The 24538-nt window shown below is 50.8% G+C and overlaps 1 protein-coding gene across 3 annotated transcripts in view; it reads right to left on the bottom strand.

Annotated features, from left to right (window-relative positions):
• Positions 1–4110: 4110 nt before the first annotated feature.
• Positions 4111–24538, bottom strand: part of DNAJC5 (DnaJ heat shock protein family (Hsp40) member C5) — a 29085-nt gene continuing 8657 nt past the window's right edge. For 2 of the 3 annotated variants that reach the window (XM_061436848.1, XM_061436849.1), the window contains 4 exons: positions 10068–10185; positions 9094–9307; positions 8278–8449; positions 4111–7873 (listed from right to left, as the gene is read on the bottom strand). In XM_061436848.1, coding sequence (XP_061292832.1) covers positions 7770–7873; positions 8278–8449; positions 9094–9307; positions 10068–10174 — 597 coding nt within the window. In that variant the 5' untranslated portion in view covers positions 10175–10185 and the 3' untranslated portion in view covers positions 4111–7769. Of the gene's footprint in view, positions 7874–8121; positions 8195–8277; positions 8450–9093; positions 9308–10067; positions 10186–24538 lie in introns of all 3 variants that reach the window. The other variant, XR_009740381.1, reaches the window with a different exon arrangement.

Here is a 24538-nt window from a genome sequence, read left to right on the forward strand (position 1 = left end):
TAGGGGGGTTCTTGGGCCACATCCTGCCAGGACCCTGAGGGGTGGCAGAAGTGGTCACCTTCCAAACAGACCTGATGAATGGGTCTTTGGGGTGCCACTGGAGAAAGGGGCAATTCCTCCAGCCTCAGGGAGCCTCCCAGTCGCAGAAACAGCACCAGGGTTCAAGGTCCAGGACTGGAGCCACTGGGGACTTCCAGCATGAGGAGAAGCTGGGTGGTGCTGGTGGGGCCAGAGAAGCCCATCCCCAGGCAAACCGCTCAGGCTGCGTGCCAGCTGGGACTGATGAGTGGCCCCTTGTGTTGCTCTCTGGGCACCTGGGCTGCTGTGGCCCCAGGAGAGGCCAGGGGGTGGGGGACGAACCTGAGGAGTAGCTGAGGGTGGGCCTGCAGCCTGGAGAGACCCTCAGAGCCTGGGCCAGGACAGACCCCGAGCCCCTCCCTCACTTGTCCAGAGGCTCCTGGGACACGAGGTGAGGAACCCCGAAGAATAATGAGCCTTCGAAAGCCCCGTCAGCCGCCTGGGCGGTGCCTTCAGGACTGTCCAACCTGAGAATGGTGAGCATCCAGGGACAATCTCAGGTTTGTCAGCCCGCAAGGTGCCGTCCCCTCCCCAGCAGCAGCAAGGGGCACATGGACTCCAGCAGAAGGGTGTGTACTGTCTGGGTAAGGATTCCACCCATCAGAGTGTCTCAGTTCTCCGCTGGGACACCAGGAGTCAAGAAGAAACCGCCAGATGCCAGTGTCCTGGGTTTGGCTTGATACAGCCTGAAGTGCTCCAGGGTGAGTCCCAGTTAGAGTCGTTTGTACATGTTTCAGCGCTGAGCCCCTGTACGAGGCAGCCAGAGACGCTGCACGACAGGCTGCATGGTGCTGGGACACTTCCAGACCCTCCAAGGTCAAGCTGAGAGCTGGGGCGGGGGCAGGAAGGGAGGGGGCCGTGGATTCACTTTTGAAGGAACAGGGCAGGGGGCAGCAGGTGGGTTTTAGCTGTGCTTAGAAGGGTGAGAAAAGGGCAACTAGCAACGGGGTTCGCGGGGACCCAGGTGTGTGACCCCGAGGAGGGCCCTGGTTGGGAGCCCTGGAGAGCAGAGCGAGGATACATCCGCTGGGGCGGCGGACAGGTGGGTGGGCCTAGTTCCCTGGCGAGGCCCTGGGCGCGGGAGCTCACCGGCTGGCTTCCAACTGGGGGCGGAGAACCGCCCCGGCGTCACGTGTCTGGGGGTGGGACTGGCGCTGGCTTGGACCCTCCCCAACAGCCACCACGCCCCCTAGTCCCAGCGCGAGCCGAGTATCCCAGCGCGAGCAGAGTATCCCGGCCCGGGCCTGCTGGGGGCCGCGCTCCGGGACGGAAAGAGAATGGACAGGACTGGAAGGAGCCGCGGTCCAGGGCGCTGCGGGTGCTGCCTCGGGGCCCCCCGAAGTTCTGGGGAGCCTGAGAAGGGGGCCTCCCTGAGACCGAGGAAGCCCAGTTCTCAGGACTTGGAGAGGATGGGTGACCGGTCGCGCCAGGGACAGGGGTTACCGCATAGCGATGGGATCTTCCCGCCGGGACGGGCCGCGCGGGGTCCTCGGGGCCCCGAGCCCGACCGACACCGGAGACGCTACTCCAAGAGGGCACGTGACTGCGGGCGCGTCCGGCCCCCCGCGCCCACGTGGCCCGCGCTCCCCTCCGGGCCGCGTCTTGCCAAGTTGTTGCCGGGTTTCCTTGGACCAGGAGAACTCCCGGGACCGCTGGCCCGTCGCGGGGCCTTAGTCTGCAGCTGCCGCTTGGGTTCCTGGAATAAAGCTCATCACGCGGTGACGTCGAAGGCAACGTAGGCGGGGGAGGGGGCGGGCTGCCTCGGAGCCAGCGTAGGGGAGCCCACGCGATACGGCCCCGCGCTCAACCTACTTGGACGCAGATTACCTGCGCCAGGTCTGCCGGGAGCGAGTGGGGAGACGTGAGCCGCCGCCACCGCCCACATCCCCATGGCAGACCCGCCCCTCCTCGTGGCCAGGCCCCACACGCCGAACACGTGCTGGGTGGGGCTGCCTCTCGGTACTTCCCGGGGGTGTGGGAGGTAGGACAGGGAGGGGAAGCGGGAGGTGTACCTAAGACCGTACCCACACGCTGCGACCACGACTTCTGCTAAGAGCCCAGGGTCCTAAGACTGGGCACAGAAGAGCAAAGGGCACTGGGGGGACTTCATCCATGCCCGGGGCCCTCAGTCCTCCTAAACAAAGGCCAGGAGGGGCGGAGGTCCCGTTGCCCACCACTCTGCATCCCCATCATTAAACATTGGTTTCGTGTTGTCACGTCCTATTTCTGTCAGTATCTCAGGTAGAAAATACTGAAAATGAGGAAAAACGTCTGAGGATGCTCAGGCTGGCAGGGAAGTAGGAAGGGGCCTTCCTCTCTGAATGTGCAGGGCATTTGGGGCCACCAATCACGGGGAGGTTTCCAGAGCCTGCCCAGTGGTAGTCCCTGGCCAGGGTAGCGCAGCTCTGCTTCATCAGCCAGGAAATAAAACCACCTGTGTCCTCAAGTGACAAGACCACCAACCACTTGTGGTTGATTCATATGATATATGCTGTACAGAAATTAAAATAACCAGATGTAGCCACATGGATTAAAAAAAAAAAAAACCTACATTGAATGAACATTCACAGTGATTTAGTGCTGTACAGTTTATGTAAATCTTAGAAATCAGTGGTACATTCCAGATGCTGACACTGGTTGTTGTTCAGTAAGTAGCTAAGTCGTGTCTGACTCTGCAACCACATGAACTGCAACATCACTTCTCTGTCCATCACTGTCTCCCTGAGTTTGCTCAAACTCATGTCTATTGAGTCAGTGATGCCATCCAACCATCTCATCCTCTGTCACTCCCTTCTCCTCTTGCCCTCAGTTTTCCCCAGCATCAGGGTCTTTTCCAGAGTCAGCTCTTTATATCAGGTGGCCAAAGTGTTGGAACATCAGCTACCCTGACACTGGTAGGCAGGGTTTAAAACCATAAACAGAAGTGGGCTGAAGTGCCTAGTGGCCACCTCTGGATCCCCGGGAGAGAGGTACAAAGGGGTCTTTATTATGTTTTCCCTTTAATTCTTGGCTGTTCTGGATCTCCCTTGCTTTGCACAGGCTCTCTCTAGTTGTGGTGGGTGGGGGCTGCTCTTTATTGAGGTACACGGGCTTCTGATTGCAGTGGCTTCTAGTGTGGAGCACAGGCTCTAGGCACACAGGTTTCAGTACTTGCAGCACTCAGGCTCAGTAGTTTTGGTGTGCAGGCTCCAGGGTGTGCGGGCTTCAGGAGTTGTGGCACACAGGCTTAGTAGCACCATGGCATGTGAAATCTCCCTGGGCCAGGGATTGAACCCATGTCCTCTACATTGGCAGGTGGATTCTTATCCACTGTGCCACCAAGGAAATCCTCTTTTTGGGAAAAAAAAAAAAATCCACTGGCCCACCAGGGAAGTCCCTATCTTTTTGTGGAAAATCTAAATTAAATTACTTCATGTTTGTTATGTCCAAATAGTGCTTCCAGGTGTTTGTTATATTATTTTTATGCTTTATTTTTTTTTCAAATCATTTCTGCCTTGCTCTTCACTAAGACCAAAGACACAGAAGAAAGATCAGCACCCCCACCTGAGAAGCACAGCCAAGAGGGGCCAATACCCGCTGCGACGTGGAAGGTGACACCTGCAGCCGAAGACTGGTGTTTCTGGAGGCAGCTGCTCCCTACCGTCTTGTGGAGCCAGGGAGTCAGACCCAGGGGCCATGTGGCTTAGGGTGGCCTCTGCCACCTAATGCCAGGGTCCCCAGGGTCTGAGCCATCCTGATGTGAGAAGGCACACATGGTGGACATGAACGCCCAGACACGGACACCACGGGGCAGAGATGGAGCCTCCTGCAAGAGCCCAAGACTGGATGCTTGTCTTGGGGGTGAGGAGACAGGTACAAAGGCAGCTGCCTGTACTGTGTCCAGGGGTGCCCGATGGGGCACAGGATGTCACCTGCCCCTCTCTCCCTACCATCAACCTCAGGAGGGCCAAGGAGGTTAGCTGCCCCCAGAGTGTAAGACTCCCCCCAAAATAGGATTATGCAGGGATCATTAAATAAGACATACACCTGGTCTGCAGTGAAAACATTTATTTTTTACAAGTAATCTTTATTATAGGTCAACATTCAGACATAGAGACCATCACCATGGGAAACTTCCGTGACCCCTCAGCCTAGCCCCAGGTGTGTGCACGGGCTCAGGACAGAGGTCGGACCCCAGCAGCAGGACAAACCAGCACATGGACGACCATGGTCCATGAACCCGCATTTAGCTTCTAACCACAACGTATACAGGTTTCAGTGTAAACTGCTTCCCCTGCCCACCCGAAACACCATCCCATTTCCAAGGAGATAAAACCGACCAGAAGTTGCTGAGCACAGGACCCACGCCCAGCCTCTTCCCTGAGGTGAGGTAGGAGAATAATGTCCAAGCTGGAGCCCATCTCCTACCTCACAGGGACCCTCTGGGTGGGTCTGGGGTCAGGAGAGAGACCCCTTGGAATGCGGCTTTGTCACTGGTTGTATCTAATGCCTAGAAAATGGGTTTTAATGTTTCAAAGGAGGGAGGGGTTGAGACACTCACCTCAGGGGTCAGGTGAGTCCCCAGGGATAGGGAGGCAGCCCTGCCCCCCACCCCCAGAGGCTGACACCTGGCCTGCCACCCACACCTATCCCAGGACACAACAGGGTCGGGGTTTCCTTCTGTGCGCAGCAGGCCAGCTTGCCCAGACCCCTGCTCCTGCCCACTGATCAAGAAACCAGAGGCAGTTTTGGAGCCAACATTTATTGTACTGTCGCTTTGCCCTGGACGGCAGCAGTCACGCTGCTGGGTGATATATACATATACACATATGTACACACACTGCCCACACCTACAGCAGAGACGACGCCAACCGTGCTTGAAAGGACAGTAAAAATGTAGCTTTTGCCAATTCCACAGGAGAAGGAGTCACAACCAAAAAAGCATAACAGGAATCCTGTGTCACATGGGTTCACAGCTCAGAATACTGGGAAAGGAATGAGATCAGTCACTTTTCACACCCTCTCACCACACCCCACAAGCAAGCTGTGTCCCTGGCGAGGCTTGCTGAGAGCCAGGGAAGGGCGGACAGGGCCCCCAGGCTCTGGGCACCCACCCACTCACTGGAGGTCTCACACCAGGTGCCAGGGAGGCTGCCCATCTGCCCTGGAACAGGTCCTCCGCCCCACCCAGAGCAGAAGCGCCATGTCCATGTTCCCTAATGGGTTCCTCGTGGTGCTGGCTGCTCAACTGATCAGAGAAGCAGGAAGGCTCACACACGAGCGGTAACGTCTGAAGCAGTTTGAAAACAGAATAACGCCCAAGGAAGACAAGAGACCACGTCACCAAGCAGAAACAGAAATCTACAGGCCACCAGCCTCTGACCACCCCTCAGCCACTCCCATGCTCCTGCAGCACCACAGGGCACCCCAGCACTAGCCACAGCACTTCTCCTTTCCCGCCACAGCAGGGAGAGGGTCGTCTCCTCTGAACACATGAACAGGGGATGCTCCAGACACAATACCCTGCTCACCAGGGAAACACAGCCAAGGGCCTAGGTCTCCAGTCAGGGTGAGTGCCTGAAGGTTCCCAGACTTTTTCTGCTTCCAGATCAACAAACTGGACACGCAGGACACACAGGGTCTGAGTCAGGGTCAGGTGAAGGGGCGTGGTCTAGACCTAGCAGGTGCTGGCTCCTTGGGGACCTGGGCCTCATGCAATCGTTACCATCACCAGGAGAATTGTTGTCATTGTCATCATGATTTACTAGATTTTTGCAATTCTGTGGGAGACTGGGTTCAACAAACCTGCAGACCTGCCCCTTTTCCACGGCACCCTGGTCTCCAGGGGATCGTCACGATTCTAGCAGATGAGCAGTAAGATTCCGGAACTAAGACACACCTGGCAAGGGACTCACCCTCACTTGTGGGGGGGTGGGTCTTGGAGTCTTCCACCCGCAAAGCAACACACCCACCCACTGCAGAAGGGGCGGCTGCCTGCCTTGCTAGAGTCCAAGCTTTGAACTTGTTTTTTGGCCATTCTGGGGAAAAACAACTCGTTTCCTAAGCTATTTCCAGAAACAGGATGGCTGACTAGGGCCTGCTCTCAGGCTGAATTCTTGATGTCTGCCTGGGGCTGGCACCAAAGACCAGCCTCCTCCCTGGTCCTGGACAGGTCAAATAATTGATTCCTTGTTCTTTTAAGAAGTCTGATTTTAGCATGTTATTTCTAATTTAATACCAGTGCATTTATCTCACCTCTCACTGAATGTCTTCATGATCATTTTCACAGGCAAAAACCCCAAATAAAACAATACCATTAAGTGCCTCTGGACCTGGTGATTGCAGAGCACAGCACAGCGAGTAAGCTGGGGCCGTGGGTGGGCAGGTGGTGTGGGGGACAGTGGCTCTGGGAGGGTGTCCTGGTGCGTCTGACCTCCTCACGTGCAGCCCCTGCCCACAACCTCCCCCACTGGACACTGAGGAGGAGTCCAGTGGTCACTAGGTTCATTCTGCAGAAACCAGGCAGGCCTGCTTGGGCCACACAGGTCTCGAGGTGCAGGTGTGGCACAGGCCCAGCACAAGCACGTCTCCAAGTCCTCACAGTGGTGGACTACCCCAGGGCTAGACGCAGACAAGACAGACTGGCTTCCAACAGTCCACAGGTGGTGGTGCTGAGACAGGTGAGAAAGCTTCTGTGGTCTGGCTGCAGGTGAATGAGCCAAGGGGACCGAGGCCTCCTGGGGACTGACCCTCTCCCCAGAGTGTGCCTTTGGTCCAGCTGGTCCTTCCTCCATGAGCTCGACATCTCTAACTGCCCAAACCATCCACAATGGCCAAAGGGAGCAGGTGGAGGAAAGTGGATTGGAGGTGGGTTGGGGGCGGGAAGCAAGAGGGCTATGCAGCCCACTCGCCACCGGCAGCCTGGATTCAGCCCCTCTGACCACCACTAATTGGGCCGCTGATACCATCTGTGGTTCTTGGAGGTCCAAGAAAGGATTACAAAGAGGCCAGGTGGGCCTGAAGGAATGTGGAGGGCAGTGCAGGGAAGGGGAGCATGGAGGCTGCAGGGACGTCCCAGCAGGGGAGGGAGCACACTCGAAGCACAGGGGCCTCAGGTCAGATACGGGAATACCTGCCATGAGGTGAAGCAGATGAGGTGAGCGTGAGTACCACAGGGCAACACCCCGGGACTGGGAGCCAGGCCCAGCTCCTTCCTGTCAAGTGAGTCCAGAGGCCCTGTCTGTGGCTGCAAGGTAGGCAGACAGGGCAGGGAGCAGACCCCACAGCTTCCATCAGGCAGCACCTGCCTCAGGCCCCCATGAAAACAGGAAACAGAGTGCCCATCCCGCCTGAGCCCACCTGGCGGTGAGGGACCACAAGGGCCATCCACCCGCCACGCCAACCTGCCTGAGAGTCCTGAGGCAGCCCCACGTCCGGTGAATGCAGTCTGGCTGCAACACGCCCACAACACAGACAGACATGGACATAACCCATACATGCTATTAAAAAAGGAAACAACAGAAGATGAAGAAGACCGTAGCTAAACTGCTTTAAATACTGCATGCTACGCACTTCATGTGTCGGGGGTGGATGGGCGGGCACAGAGGCGGGTCGGCGCGGCCCTCCTGGGGCCAGGGCGGCTCCCACGCCATCTCTGTGACTACAGTTCATGATTCTAAGGTTGAGTGGCCGGGTGCTGACTGATCCTGGATTTAGTTGAACCCATCGGTGTGGTAGCTGGGGTGGGAGTCAGCCGTGAGCTGGGTGGTCTCCGTGGCAGACGCCGGCTGGATGACGATCGGCGTGTCTGCGGCCTCTGCAAGCAAGTGACACGCATGGAGTGAGGTCAGGCCAGTGAGCTTCATGGCCCCCGACACTGTGTGACACACTCAGCCGCCTGGTGGCTCGACTGGGGTCAGAGGTCGTAGGACAAGCACTTGAAAGGGTGACGCTGCTTGGACCTCTGCCCCACACGGCCTTCCTCAGCGGCCTCGGCCCTCGGCCCTCCCCGCCTACTCGGCTGCCACAGTCCGTGGCGGGGACAGCCCTCCGAGCCTGCTTTACCTCCAGCGTCCACGTTCACACCTCAACCGTCCCGCTGCCACCACAAACACTCCCGCACAGTGTCAGTGCCCTCCTGTTTGATGAGACAGGGCGACACGTTCAGGGCCCGCTCTGGGCCCGCCCCTCGCGCACCACCCGGGCGGTGGGCGCACTCACCCCTCTCATCGGACTGCAGCTGCGCCTCCAGGTCCTCGGGGGACACATAGAACTCCGTCTCCTCCCCCTCCGGCGCCTTGGGCTTGCACTTGCCACAGCAGCAGTTGAAGCAGCAGCAGAGGCAGCAGCAACAGTAGCAGCAGGTGAGGAGCCCACAGAAGATGAACAGGGCCTGGGGGGAGGGGGACAGGGCTGTGTGAGGAAGCCGGGGCCTGGCCCTCACCCCCACCGACCCCAGTTACAGAGGTGTCCTCAACCAACAGTGGATTCTTTCCCAGATCAAGAAGAATAAAGAACATTAAGACAGGAAGACAGGAAAGGCAGAAAGAAAGACCAGCTACATAAGAAGAGTAAATTTTGAAGGGGGGCGGGGGGGAAGGGGGACTGGCAGCCGCCGGACTGGCTTCCAACAGCACAGTGCCCGGCAGTGAGCCACACTCTCGGGCCTTACATGGCATATGCTTTGAATAAAATCAGGAAATCAAGTAATGTTACCATATAAAACAATACTATCTTTTCAAGTTTCTCAAGGTAGACATTTCAAACACATCTTCTCAATCATAAAAACAAATCTCTCTACACTGTGATGACAAAAGTGTGTTTCCTGTTTCTATCACAGTGACGCATAAAAGAAAATGCTGTGGATGCCACCCTTCAGCACAGGCCCCACTCTGTGCATCCAGGTCAGCTGCAGGCAGGCCACCAGGCCAGCGAAAGCTGCTGGGACTGGACCTTTGCTGTATCCACAGGGATGAGGAGCCTGCCACATGCCCAGACCCACCCGCCAGGATGCGAGTGTGGGAGTCGCAGCCTCACCTTGGCCCACCAGCTGGAGAGCACAAAGTAGGTGTTCACGTTCTCCTCCCCGAACTGCTCGGCCACGTAGAGCCCCAGTGAGCCGTACTTGTCGTAGATGTTTCTTTTCGTGGCGTCCGTCAAGATGGCGTGGGCGTTGTTGATCTCCTTAAACTTGTCTGCAGCCTCCGGGTTATCAGGGTTCTTGTCAGGGTGGTATTTCAAGGCCAGCTTCCTGCAAACCAAAACCATCTGCTGGTTGTGCATTTTGTATTCACCCACTGGATGGAGGGCTAGCAGAGACACATTTACCCGTCACCAGCTCCCCTGCTAACTTTCCACAGAACTCAAGAACGCCAGGGTCAACAGAAATTTCTGCAATCGTCCAGAGCCATCCACAGAGGAGCAGGTGCCCTGTGAGAGCTTACCTGCAAGCAGCCTGCTCCAATCCCCCCAGGAGCTGCCAGCCCTACTGCTGCCCTCTAGTGTCCCGGACACTCATTGAACATTTGTCAAATGGAGGCAAGGGCAGGGACTGGGCAGCAAAGGCTTTTTAAATGTGTCTGATAAGGAGATAAGGGAGACCATAAAGGACTGTGTCAGGTGGTTGCATCAATGACAGTGTCTTAGAGACACTGCATGGGGTGGGGGTGGGGCAAGCTCAGAGGGAAGGCCGCCCCAGGGTGTGGAGACTAACCCACAGTCACAGCTCAGCACACTCAGACCTGCCCCCCAGGCCTCTACTCCAGGGCAGGGAGTTCAAATGACCCACAAGGAGCTGTTTAGTTTAGTTTTTAAAATTTATTTATGTAAGGGGCTGTGTTTTTTTTTTTTTAATTTATTTATACAAGGGACTGTTTTCTGTTGCCCAGAAAACATTAAGGTAACAATCATGAGATACAATAGAACTGCTACTGTGACCCTGCAAGTAGGCCAGGGAAACAGGGAGATATAAGACAGCCATGCAGGAGCTGCTGGGGGTGGAGGCTTCTTACCGGTAGGACTTCTTAATGTCATCCGAGGTTGCGTTCTTATCCAGCCCCAGTACATGGTACAGGGACTCCCCAGAGGTAGAGAGTGAGCGCTGTCTCTGGTCTGCCATGGCACGCTAGTCTACAAGGAGAACACAGAGAAAATATCAGAAAATACAGATTAGAACTCCCAGCACAGAGCAGACAGACTTGATTCTATTTGAGGCAAAAAATTACAGCACTCTGTGGGGGTCACAACACACACAAATACAACACATTCATCTACAGCAGAAAGGAGTGAGGAGTGGTCCCACGTTAAGATAAGGGGCAGTTTCTGACTGCTACAATATTGTCACCCTACTGCTACTGCTAAGTCACTTCAGTCGTGTCCGACTCTGTGCGACCCCATAGACGGCAGCCCACCAGGCTCCCCCGTCCCTGGGATTCTCCAGGCAAGAACACTGGAGTGGGTTGCCATTTCCTTCTCCAATGCATGAAAATGAAAAGTGAAAGTGAAGGCGCTCAGTCGTGTCCGACCCTCAGCAACCCCATGGACTGCAGCCTTCCAGGCTCCTCCATCCATGGGATTTTCCAGGCAAGAGTACTGGAGTGGGGTGCCATTGCCTTCTCCGACTGTCACCCTAAGTAGGCTATAAAAATTTAAGTATGTTTACCACAATCCCTTGAGCAACCTCTAAGTAAAAACATAAGGGGGCCTAGCTAGAAAGCTGAAAGAAAAATGAGAAGGAAACTCTACAGATGAAAAGCTCCAGTGAAACGAAGACACTGTCAAATGGATAAAAATGCAAGAGACACACTTTAAAAACAGGGTCTCAAAATACATAAAAAAGTTTTGACAAATAAGGGGAGAAGCAGACAATTTCACAGTCACAAAAATCTTAACACCCCTCTCTCAGAAACTGACAGAACAGAAACACACACAAAGTTAGGGAAAATGCCAACAATCTGAAGAACACTATCAACCAACATTACCCAATTACTTGTGTGACACCCACATCCACAGAACTTACACTTTTACATGATGGGCCTTAAAACAAGCTTCCAAAAATCTAAATGGACAGAGGGCTTCCCTGGTAGCTCAGCAGTAAAGAATCTGCCTGCTCATGTAGGGGACACGGCTCAATCCCTGGTCCGGGAGGATTTCACATGCTGTGGAGCAATGAAGACCATGCACCACAACGGCTGAGCTGCAGCTTAGAGCTTGTGCTCTGCTACGAGAGAAGCCACTGCAATAAGCCTGTGTACCACAACTAGAGCTGCCTGTGTGCAGCAACGAAGACCCACACAGCCGAAATTAAAAAAAAAATTAAATGGACTGAACTCGTATACAGTATGTCCCCCAACACGAACAGATTAGAGACCCAAAAGGAAAGTATCTAGGAAAACCTCAGTGTTTACTATGAAAACAATACACTTTGAAACAGCATGCAGTTCAAAGAAAAGAAGACAGACATCATTTCTAAATTCATTACTAATGTAACAATCTGTGTGTGACTATAAGCTACTACTTAAAAATAAGTTGGTATATATATATATATCATAGTTGCCAAAACTCAGAAGCAAGCAGGATGTCCTTCAGCAGGTGATGGATAAAAAACTGTGGTACATCCAGACAGTGGAGTGTTACTTAGCACTGACTGAAATGAGCTACCAAACCATGAAAAGACACAGAGCAGCCTAAATGCATTTAACTCAGTGAAGGAAGCTGATCAGAAAGAGCTACACACACACTGCAGGATTCTACCAGTCTAACACTCTGGAGAAGACAAACCTATGAAGACAGTAGAAAGACCGGTGTTTGCCAGGGGCTGGGGGCAGGGAGGATGAACAGGCAGAGCACAGAGGGTTTTTACTGCAGTGAAACTATTCTGATACCACAATGCTACATACACATCATCATTACATTTGTCAGAATCAGAAGAATGTGCAACACCAAGAGTGAGCCCTGATGTAAACTGTGGACTTGAGTTAATCTGTATCAATGTTAGACCATCACTCTAAACAATGTACCACTCAATGCCAAAAAACTGGGACTGGGGGCAGAGGCAGGAAGTACAAGGCAACTCTCTGAACAGTGTACTCAATTTTTGTGTAAACCTAAAACTGCCCCAAACAGTTCTACTATCCTCAGAGACTGAAATTACAGCAATCTGTGACCACAAGGAGCACAGAAAGAGAATGCAGGCTCCGGAAATCACCATCTGAGCAGGGAAGCCGTCAACAAAGCAGAGGGCATAACTGCCTGTAACAGCTAGAGGCCAGAGAACAGAGGAGGCATGATTCAAGGAACATCGGAAGGGAACCAGCATATGCAAAGTAGAAAACGAGAAGCTCCATCTAGTGGGAATTTGAAAGGCAGAGAATACAGCCAACTGAGAAAGAAATAGTCAACCAAAAACAAAATTAGTGCTGACAGAAAACACAAGTGTGCAAACTGCAGCCCCGCAGAGCAGAGCAGCAAGGTCAAACGTCCATGTCCTGGGCGCTGAGAACTTCCCCAAACAAAACATGCTTCCAGCTCTAAGGAGAAAGGAGTTTCGTCCTAAGAGTCCATCAATGCAGGAGTTTGGGAAAAGCACAGCTTGCATATCCTGAACGAACCAACGATCTGGACAGCATTTCAGCAAAATGAGGAAGGAAATCAAGAAACAGGAAAAGGAGAACATGTGGTAAGAAGAGTGGCGGCAACTGCTTCAGAGGAGGGTCACTTCTGATCACAACCAGGACACAAGCACATGAACTCCCTCCAGACTGGGTTCCTCAGGGACCAGGCTCCCCCAGGCACAACGACAACTGTCACAGGCACAAACAGAAGCACAGAGAGGTGCAGTCAGGACCCAAGCCAAACCAAAGGGCACAAAGAACGTTGTGACGTTGGTGTGTCACCGTCGAGCCTCACTGCCATCCAGAGCCGATGGGCTCTGGAACCAGGGTAAGCCCAGTTCTAATAGCTTCCAGCTGTCGGCATGGCCAGGTCACTGCAGCACTTGGCGTTTACCTCATCTGGATTAGAAACAAGGACACACGTCCTCACTACCAGGGCAGGGCCTGCAGGGAGCTCAGAACCCTCAATGATGTTAATGACAGCATATTCTCGTCAAGTCTCCATTACTAAGAATTTACTCTACAGCAGAAGTAACTTGACTATGTCAAGTTTATTATTACTTGCTAAGTAATTTTTTTGGTCCTGAGAACTGTTCTAGAAAATACAACTTTGACAAATTACTTTTTATTCTCAGCTACTCCCCTTTTACAGCCCACCCACAGAAAAATACCAACAACTAATACTTTCGTATCTGCTCCACAGAAGTTAACTACATCATCAACTGTGTTGTTGTTCAGTCATTAAATCATGTCCAACTCTGACCTCATGGACTGCAGCACACCAGGCTTCCCTGTCCTTCACCATCTCCCGGAGTTTGCTAAAACTCATGTTCATTGTATTGGTGATGCCACCCGACCATCTCATCTTCAGTCACCCCGTTCTTCTCCTGCCCTTGATCTTTCCCAGCATCAGGGTCATTTCCAATGAGTTGGCTGTTCACATCAGGTGGCCAAAGTATTGAAGCTTCAGTTTCAGCATCAGTCTTCCCAATGAATATTCAGGGTTGATTTTCTTTAGGATTGACTGGTTTGATCTCCCTGCTGTCCAGGGGACTCTCAAAAGTCCTCTTCAGCGCCGAAATTGGAAAGCGTCAATTCTTCAGTGCTCAGCCTTCTTTATGGTCCAATTCTCATATCCATACATGACTACTAGAAAAACCATAGCTTTGACTAGACAGACTTTTGTTGGCAAAGTGATGTCTTTGCTTTTGAATATGCCATCTAGGTTTGTCATGGCTTTTCTTCCAAGCAAGCATCTTTTAATTTCATGGTTGCAGTCACCATTCACGGTGATTTGGGAGCCCAAGAAAATAAAGTCTGTCACTGTTTTCATTTTTTGCCCATTTATTTGCCATGAAGTGATGGGACCGGATGCCATGATAGTTTTTTGAGTGTTGAGTTTTAAGAGGTGCCAGCTACTTAATGTGACTGACAAGAAGGCCCTGTGAAACTTTAGCATCTAAGTCAAGACTCCCCAGCACCACTTATGCCTGAGACTTCCATGCTCCTGCACCAAGTGGCAGAATTTCCTGGTCTACGACAAAACCACCCCGAGGAAACACAACACACACGTGGATGAGTCAGGGTGAGCCAGTCTCTGTGGTTCACACCTGCCTCTTCACGCACAGACAGACCACTGACTAGTAAAACCTTAAAGTTAGATTTCTTAACTTCAGTGAACTGCCAGCACCTATATCCAAATTTTAAGGCCAATATTTGTTTAATAATAAATATACCTCTTGCTGCTGCTACTGATAAGTCACTTCAGTCGTGTCCGACTCTGTGCGACCCCATAGACGGCAGCCCACCAGGCTCCGCCGTCCCTGGGATTCTCCAGGTAGGAACACTGGAGTGGGTTGCCATTTCCTTCTCCAATGCATGAAAGTGAACAGTGAAAGTGAAGTCGCTCAGTCGTGTCCGACCCTCAGCGACCCCATGGACGGCAGCCTACTGGGCTCCTCCGTCCATGGGATTTTCCAGGCAAGAGTACTGGAATGGGTTGTCATATACCTCTTGAAACCCAGCCAAATAAATAAGTAAATAAAAATATTATAAAAAAATAAACACATCTCTTCAAACCCAGGGATTAAAAACCAGGTTCCACGTTCTGAGTCCCTGGTACCCACAGCTTCCCCTCCCCAACCGGGAGCTGGAGCCCCTATGGTGCTGGGCACCAGAGTGTGGTGGGGCAGGACAGGACCTTCGGAGTAGACACTGGCACCACCAGGCAGGTTCTCCCCACAGAAGAGCAGGCTCATGCTCACACAGATCAAGACTGTTGGGAACCAAGGGCTTCCAAAAAAACGAGGTGGTGATAAAATCCAGCCAGTTAAGACGGGAAGCCAGGGTGACAGGTCTGCAGGCAAGTGACAAATGCACAGAAATGCAAGAACCCACCTAAGGAGCAGCGACAGGCCGACTGTGAACCTCCTGGACCGCATGGTGGGGGTGACGATACAGTGGGGCAGCCCCATGGGTGCCCCTGGGTAAAGGTGAGGGGGCAGCAATTTCATTGGTATCACCTCCATCTCGTTTGCCAAATTCAAGGAAAACTGGAACAAACACTTTTACTTAGAAGACGATGTGAATATCTTCAGAATGTGTCTGGTGATCTGGTTGTTTCTGAGAAGCACCAGGGAGTAGAGGTTAAAATATTTCTTCTTAAAAAAAAAAAAAAAAAAAAATTTCTTCTTGGACTTTCCCGGGGCGTATAGTGTATGGGAATCCACCTGCCAATGCAGGGGACACAGGTTCAATCCCTGATTCCAGGAAGATTCCACATATTGTGGAGCAACTAAACTGGTGAGCCGCAACTACTGAGCCCTCGCCCTAGAGACCAAGAGCCACAACTACTGAAGCCCGTGTGTCTAGAGCCTGTGCTCTGATAAGAATAGTCCTTGCGCACCACAACTAGAGAAAGCCCATACACAGCCATAAAGACCCAGCATAGCCAAAAATAAAAAGTAAATAAATAATTAAAAAAATAAAAGACTTCGTTGTCTACCACTATTCCCATACTATTGTTTTTTTAAATCATGGTCTTCTGTAGGCTTTTCTGCACTGCATGAACTTGAGGCACCTGTCATGACTCACGTCCAGGACACACAACTTCTGCATGCCGGGCTGTTGCTTTCACTGAGCACTCAGCCTTCTTGGTCCTCAGGGCCTTCAGCCCTACGGGTGTGGACCTGTCTCCATGTGCTAACAATAAGCAAGGCTCCAGCAGTCCCTACAGTGCCCTTTCTCATTAGCGCCCAAGAGCAAGCTGTCCATTTGGGGATGTGTTTTTGGCTGTGAGCCAATCAAAGGGCCGTAAATGAAGGATCCTGACAACCAGGGTCCAGTCAACTGCAAATCCTCCTAAGAACCCAAGAACATCCTTGCATGGACTCCCTCCAACCCAGTTTTGTATCATTAGAGTTGGCATCACAAACACTAAGAGTAAGGGACTAAACAACCTTGTATTTGAATAAAATCACTGACAGCACAGCAATCAGTCTGGACAGCTCAAGCCTAATTTAATTGTCTCAGCAAGCTGGGTACAGTAAAAGGCAGAACAGACTTGAACGTCAAGGCTTGCTCAGTGCTATTTGTCAAAGGATTATCATCACTCTAGAGTTGGCATGCGAGCTTTTTTGTAAAGGACAAGACAATAAATACTTGTCTTATGGGCCTGAAATCTACAGTCTCCACCACCACGTTGCAAGTTTCTGCCTCTGAGGCATGAAAATACACTGTGTCTAAGAGAATGGGTACAAGTGTGCACCCAGATACCAGATCTAAGGACAGCAACCGGCATACCCCTTGCCCCAGGGGTCAAATCATGGCTCTCTTGTGACTCATTTTAGGGAAGTTGGGTTTTGTGAATGGGCTTACATGTGTGTGCTGTGAGCAAGTGTAGGCGTAGTCACTGTGACTCTTTTTTAGTCCTCAAAGTTAACTTGGCATAAATGTAAAACGAAGACGTGGGCAAGAAACATTATGAATATGCATTTCCAATCGAGACGGTAAAACTCAAATTTTTCACAACACGAAGCAATTAGGCCAGACAGCAGCAAGAGCATTGCATCCCCACCCCTACTCCCACAAAAAAATTGCTGGAAAAGCTGTGGACTAGGTGACGGCATTTTTTACAGAAACCATCCAGAGTGCTCACTGTCATCCTGTCTGCTTACTTCCAATCATGGTTTACACACTGTCAGCTCTGGCAACTTGCCTGGAAAGCCGCCAGCCGGCAAGCGGGAAAATTCAAACCAACAAGACAAATCCAATGCCACTGTCACCGTGCAGTCCCAGGACGCCCATGGGGCACAGCACCCCAGCTGGGACTCCCAAGCTCCAGACACCACTTGCTCAGCATGCTCAGGGCACCAGGCATTTGGACGGGCAGAGGACGAGCATGTCAAAACAACCAGCCACAGTTCAGCACCACACACCTGCCCCCAATCACCAGCTGCAGCGTGTATCAAAGGACAGGGAAGTGAGACCCCTCCTTTGCAAGCTTCTGCCCTGAGATGAAGTACAAACTGGCCCCGAGGAAGAAGTCCCTCCCATCACCTTGGTGGGTATGGACTCTGGCACAGCAACAGTGCAGCCCTATGCCCGATCAACAAAGACCAATTCCAATGCGCTCTGCTTGGGTGCCAATGACGGGGACTCTGCTCACAGGACACACATCTGTCTCAAAGGGCAAAGGGTATTTACCCTTCTTCAGGATCACAGGGTTCAAAAGTATTCACATGCACACTGGGGGCTGGGCAGGAGACTCCACCCCAGGGCCAGGGAGCGGTGGCTGAGGCAGATGAGCTCAGATGCCTGGGAGCACTGTGAGGGGAACAGGCAACACAAGCCCACTGTAAGATCCCCTACCTGCAGAGCACAGACGAATATGGAGAAAACAAGCCAAGACCCACCAGCCACACTGCTGAAAACCAGAGTTCAACAGCAAACGGACGTGTTACAGAGCAGTGGGCCATGATCTCAACTCTCCTCACCGAGGTCACAGGAACCAGAAAGCGGTGGCACCCAAAGTGAAGGTGCAGAGCTAAAACACCTGTCAGGCCAGAGTTCTGTTTCCAGCAAAAACATCACTCAGAAACAAAGGCTGAAGTGAAAACAGTTTCCAGCAGAGACTAAGAGAACCCATGACAAAACCCATAACAAAACCTAAAATACAAGACACCAGCAAGAGCTACCTGGATGGAGGGCAAACAACACCAGAGAGAAACCAGTATCTTTAGAAGGAACAAAGGCCACAGGCTTCCCATTATGGGAAGCATGTAGGTAATAGATGATTTTTTTCCTTTTTGTTAAAAAAAAAAAAAACACCACCACAGGATTTTTGGGAGCAGAATTCTCAGTCTTGGCTTGTGGGGTTTACATGGCCCTTTGCACAGAGGAGCAGTGGGGTGGGGCAGAGCAGATGTCTTGTGTGAAGTGGACAACATCAGCTCTAAGAAAAGTAAACCATACACATGCTCATCAACAGGGGAACTGATCATTTCTGGTCTAATCTATACAGAACACTACTCATCAATAAAAAAGGAGGACATACTGACACAAGCAATAAAATCTCAAACACAATGTGTTACACAAACAAGCTAAATACAAAACGACTTCATTTATACAAAAATTAAGAACAGGAAAAACAATCTAGCACCTGCTGTAAGTAAGGTGACTCAACATAAATTAGACAGCAGCATAAAACCAAATGAAACATCAAAGTCTCCAATCTGCCAGAACAGGTGCTTGTTTTCACAACTTTCATGGAAACACAGAAAAACATCCATGTGCCTGTCATTCCATTCTGTGGCTACTCTCAGCAGAGACTGTCACCAGAAAGCTAAAAATACTGTCTGGCCCTTTAAGAAAAAAACAGCTGCTATGAACATGATTTAAACAGATGTTTTAATGGAATAAATGCTGTCCAAGCATAAAAACTATTAAATGTAAATTTCTCACCATTTTCACACACGTTTCAAAAGTTAGCCTTCTAGTTAGTCCAAGCTCGTCAACTCCAAGTGCCAGGGTCTGGTAAGGATTCTGGAGGATACAGCCAGTCCTCCCAGGCTGTCACCAGGGTGGTGTGTGAAGCATGGCTCTGCTCCTGTTACATCCCACTCAGGTCCTCCCCACCAGCTCAGTGGCTGCAGTGTCAGAGCCCAGGCCCCGGCCTGTCCCACAAGGCCCTTCTGGACACAGGCCCAGCCTGACACCAGCCTCTTCCTGCCACTGCACCCACTGGGCCTCACGGCCTGACAACACGCTCTGCTAACCCTGAGCACCCTGAGTCCTCTAATGCCCTGCCCCCTCCTATGTGGAGCCTCTCCTTAGATTCCCAACCCTGCAGTGACACCCAGGTCCCGGAAGCCTGTCCTGGCACCCGCACGATGTGCAGCGGAGCCCACTGAGTCCTCTGGAGCTGTCTTGGGTCTTGAGCAAATGTTTGTGTTGTTCGTTTGTTCAACAAATGTTTATGAAGCACCTGTTCTCAAACCTGGGGAGGTAGCAGTGAACAAATGAACAGACAAAAAGCCCCATCCTCACAGCCACAACCAAGCTCAGGGAAGACATAAACATCTTCAAGGGAGAGGGGCGTGCACTCCTGATCCCCACGTGTGATCTCAGCAAGTGCTGACTGTTCATGAGGTGTCGTTATTGAATTCAACCTACTACTGGAGGAAAAAGCAATACTTCGAAAGAACAGATGTGAAAACATCTTCTCTTTTAGATGTTTTATGATACACAGAAAGGAAGATATGCCACATGGAAGTCATGATGCATTGTGAGGAAAAAAAAAAAAAAAAACACCACCATCCCACCCTTCAATTTAAAACCTAGAAAATTACCAGTAACTGTGAAACGTCCTGCATTCTCCCCATATACCTGAAGCAGTGTCATTACAATCTCTTGCTTAAAGAAACTTACCTCATATAATTTCTCCCTAAAAACTATTTAGTTTTAATTCTTTGAGCTTTAAAAAATGGTCGATACAGTATATGCAGCCTTCTGTGATTTGTTTTTGTTAGATGTATTCCTAGTTGTATGTTAGATGTATGTTAGTTGTATGTTAAATGTATTCCTCGTTAGATGTATTCCTAGGAATTCATGCATTCCTAGTACTGAACAAATCCCATTTGGGGGCAAATCATAACTTATCAATCCATTCCTCTACTGGAGGATGCCTGGCCATTCCCAGGTCTTGCTACTACTGGGTCCTCAACCTGCTGAACAATTCCTGCTGGCAGGTCTCCCTAGGGCAGCACCAGGTACAGGGTGATGCCCTGCTGGCTCAGGTCACGACAGCAAGACTCCCCAACTGTCAGAACAGCACCAGGTATCTACAGGAGGAGACACCCTCTCTATCCATTCGGGAAATGCAACTTAAAACTACAATAAGGTACCATCACACACCTATCAGGGCTTCCTAGGTGGTGTTAGCGGTAAAAAATCCACCTGTCAATGCAGGAGACATAAGAGACGCGGGCTGGATCCCTGGGTCAGGAAGATCCCCTGAAGGAGGGCACGGCAACCCACTCCAATAATCTTGCCTGGAGAATCCCAACAGAGGAATCTGGAAGGCTACAGTCCACAGGGTTGCAAAGAGTCAGACACAACTGAAGTGACTTAGTCACTTCACACACACACACTTACACACACATTTATCAAGAGAAATTAAAAATAACCCAGCAATACCAAGTGCTGGTGAGGGTGACGGAGGCTAGACTCGAACACTGCTGGCAGCACAGGAAATGGGGCAGCCACTCTGGAAGAGAGTTTGCAAGTTTCTTATAAAGGTAAAAATAGGCTTTCACATGACCCAGCAATCCCACTCCTAAGCATTTATTTAAGAGAAACAGGAACTGATGTTCACACAGAAAATGTGTACATGAATATTTATAGTAACTAAACCCAGGAACAACACATACATCCCTGTGAAAGGGTAACAAACTGGAAGATGAACACCACAGACATCCCTGGAAAGGAATGCAGCACCTGCCATACAACGAGGAGTGTTCTCGGTGACACTGTACTCTCTGCGATGCCACCAACATGATGGTCTCGAAAAGACAAGGCTACGTCTACAGAGAGAACAATGGACGCCGGGGAGGCTACAGATGAGTGTGGTCCACACCCTGAGTAGAGTGATGGTCACAAAAATTTCTATGGATCAAAACTCCCTCGTGGCTCAGTGATTAAGAGTCCACCTGCCACTGCAGGAGACACGGGTTTGATCCCTGATCTGGGAAGATCCCACATGGCATGGAGCAACTGGGTCTGTGCACCATAACTAGAGAAGCCACCACAATTAAGAAGCCTGCACACTGCAGCTACAGAACAGCCCTTGATCACCACAACTAGAGAAAGCCCGTTCAACAAAAAGACCCCGCACAACCAAAAATAAATAAACTATCAAAAATAAAATAAAACTCAAGACAACCTTACATCAAGAAAAGGTCCATTTTACTGTGTGTTTATTTTTAAAAATTTCAAAAAAAAATCTGGACTTGTGTTTCTTGTTTGGTTTGCAACTTATTCCTCTAGCTGATCATTTTTGTTGTAGTTCACAAAAGTATCAGCCTGTAAACACACTGGAAATTACAAAAAATATAATCTGGTCCTTCACCAAAAACACTATTGCAGGATGTGTACCTACAAGTGGGACTTTAGGGTCTGAGAGAAGGGCCGACCACACCCCGCAAAGGTGGGCACCCCAGGGCTCCCAATTCCCACCCCTCTCTTTTTATTTATCATGAATTCAAGTTCACACATTTATCAATTGTGGTAAAAGCTGTAAGACTGACCACCTTACCCATTCCTACACAAACCACTCAGTAATGTTATCTATTTGCCCATTACCTTGTAACACATCTCTCACTCTTTATTTTTCGGCCGAGGCATGCAGGATCGTGGCTCCCCGACCAAGGACCGAAACCTCACCCCCGGCAGGGAAGGTGTGGAGCCCTAACCAGAGGACCACCAGGAAATGCCCTCTTAATCTTTATGTAACTGAATATATCAAATCTTTGTAAATGTATCAATCTATTTTCCCCCATTTTTGTTCAATAAATCCTTCTCTATCCCCTAATCCACAGTGACTTCTCCTACACTGCACTCTAAAGCTCTGTTGCCTTGCCCACAGGTAACCTCTCCACCTGGAGTTAACCTGAGCGAGCGTGAGAGACAGACCAGCTCCACTCATCCAAGTGATGCCAGCCAGTCCCAGAAGCCCTGAAGAGCGGCCCGTCTCTCCCTGGGCCCAGCAGGTGCACTAGCATTTCTCTCTGAGAGGTCTTGGGAGGAGGAGTGGGGAGGCTCTCTATTAGGTTTCATTCCAAGGATACTGTATTCAAAAACCTTCAAAATTACCTGAGGTAGTCTCAAAAATTCCTACAAGAGCTACAAATTCTTTGTTACTTCTACACATACCATTACATAATAATGAAAACAATCATGTTTTAACACAAGCACCTACTATGAAAACAAGGTAGATTTAAAAGCCTTAATAATATCTTTCCTGGTGGCTCTAAAAAAACTGTCTTTAAAAAAGAGCAGGGCCAGGCTTCCCTGGTAGCTCAGTGGTAAAGAATCCACTATCAATGCAGGAGACACAGGTTGGATTCCTGATCTGGGAAAAGCCCACATACTTCGGAGCAACTAAGCCCATGCACCACAACTACTGAAGCCCTAGAGCCTGTGCTCCACAACAAGAAAAGCCACTACAGCAAGAAGGCCATGCATGAGAGTGGCCTTCACTGGCTATAACCAGCGAAAAGCCTGCACAGCAACAAAGACCCAGCACAGCCAAAAATTAAAAAAAAAAAAAAGCCCTGAGCAGGTAATCCCCAGAGTAACACCTCCCAGTGTGCAGACAGGCGTGCTCTGTGATCCGCCAGGGGCAGGCAGTGGGGCAAGGCCATAGCGGGCCACTCACTGTCTCTGCTCCCCTGAGATGCAGTTTCTAGGGCTGCCATGGGCACTGCAGCCTTCCCACCTCTGGTCATCCCAGAAGTGTGGCTGGACAGGCAGCCTGGAAAGCCGCTGTGTTGCCAGGGGCAGAAGGACGGAGTGCCCAGAGGCAAGTTCCAGGCCACAAAAATAACACATCATATCATGGGCAGTCTGAACACAAAGGAGCTAAGAAACAGGCTAATAGTGTAAGAATGGCTGTTAGGAATCTGAGGAGAGAGAGGCACTACTCTGGGAGGAAACCTCATCAGGGCAGGGACCAGGCTCTGTTTAAACAATGTTTCCACAAGTGGGAATAACTTATGGATTTTCAACAGTAAACTTACAGACCAACGGAAACATATGCCTTGACAGCATAAAGGTAAAAGGACAAAGAAAAGTCAGAGGGAGGAGGAGGGAATAGAGGCCAATGCCCTTCAGGTTGTAAGATGACAGTGCAGGACAAAGTCTGTCACACGGGGACAGGAGCACACAACACTGGGCAGGACGACAAGGACGCTGCAGCTTCAGTCAGGACAGCAGGAGCAAGGGTCTGTCAGGTGACGACAGGGACCACCAGCCAGCACTTCAGGGACAGCTGCTTTGGTGCGCACCTTCCCCCACCCAGGGCCCGACCCTCAGAAAAAAAACTTCACTGAAAATAAAAATACTAAAGATGAGACACAACTGGTGTCCCAAAGACAGCTGACCCCTCTTCTCTGAAGGGATCTTCCTTTACAATCCATGATGAACCTGGAAAAAAGGACCTGGGGCACCTCCTCAGGCAGGGGAGGGCCAGCTTTCCCCAGAGCAGGGACAGATACACAGGAACACCCATGGTCTGCACGTGTAACCCTGAGCTCATCATCTATTCCAGCAGGAAAATGTTAGTACACTGCAGAGCAGGAGAAATGGCCACCGATGACCACAGGTGCATCTGAAGAAATGCACCTGATTATAAGCAGAATCAGCCAACATGGGAGATGTGGAAGAGATGCTGCCGAGTATCATGGTCATCTGCTACCTTTGTTCCTAACTTAAAATGAATGTCAAATGTACAGAATTTCTACATTGGCTAGGAAAACAGAGCAACTTCTAAAGATGACACCTTTCTTCCTTAATTCTAAGAATAATAAAAAGTGACAGTGATGCAAGCTTAGAACAGAGAGAGACAATTAAGTGAGTAAAACAGGTTCCTCTTTAAGAAGGACTCAATGCCATCATCAAGTGTCCAAGGGAGGACCAACCCATGAGAGAGCAGCAGCTAAGCCACGCTTGCTCACTGAGTGCGTGTGCTCCTGTACAGGCTGACCGGCATGGGCTTAGCAACACCCCTGGGGGAAATGGAAAGGCCCCAGCAGGGTCACATTCGAAGCCTTTCTGAGGAATAAACCGAGTGCTGCCTCAGTCCTGGCAGAGCGGTCAGTGTGTTTGTGGAATTAATTTTATCGGTTGTGACTTATGTCCAGAAACGAAATGATTTTCTTTCATAACCTAATGCTTTCAGTCAAAAGGAAAAAGTCAGAAGTTGATCAAAGTAACTTACATGTTTGAATACAAGGAGAGTCGAAAATTCTCAAAAGCCTATGACTCCAAGAGGAGGCTGCCGACGGCCCAGTGTGGATGGCAGTGCCTCACTTCCACCTTGGCCCTCCTGGTCAGCGTCCCTGAGGCGCAAACAGCAGGGCAACACTGCCTCAGTGTAAAGGGGCCTAAAGCGAGCTAGAACCCTCACACCCAGAGCATGACCGACAGTCACAGAGACATACCCGCCATCTCAGCACTGGAGCTAACATGTGCCACCTATGCACAAGGCTGCAGCAAGAGATTCTGGGCGGACCATGCTATGACCAAACATTTCCAGAAAACCTTAATGTATTCCCAAAGCTGAATGTGAAACTAGACAGTGGAAGGCAAAAGTG

The sequence above is a fragment of the Bos javanicus genome, chromosome 13 (genome assembly GCF_032452875.1).
Source record: "Bos javanicus breed banteng chromosome 13, ARS-OSU_banteng_1.0, whole genome shotgun sequence".
Taxonomy (NCBI): domain Eukaryota; kingdom Metazoa; phylum Chordata; class Mammalia; order Artiodactyla; family Bovidae; genus Bos; species Bos javanicus.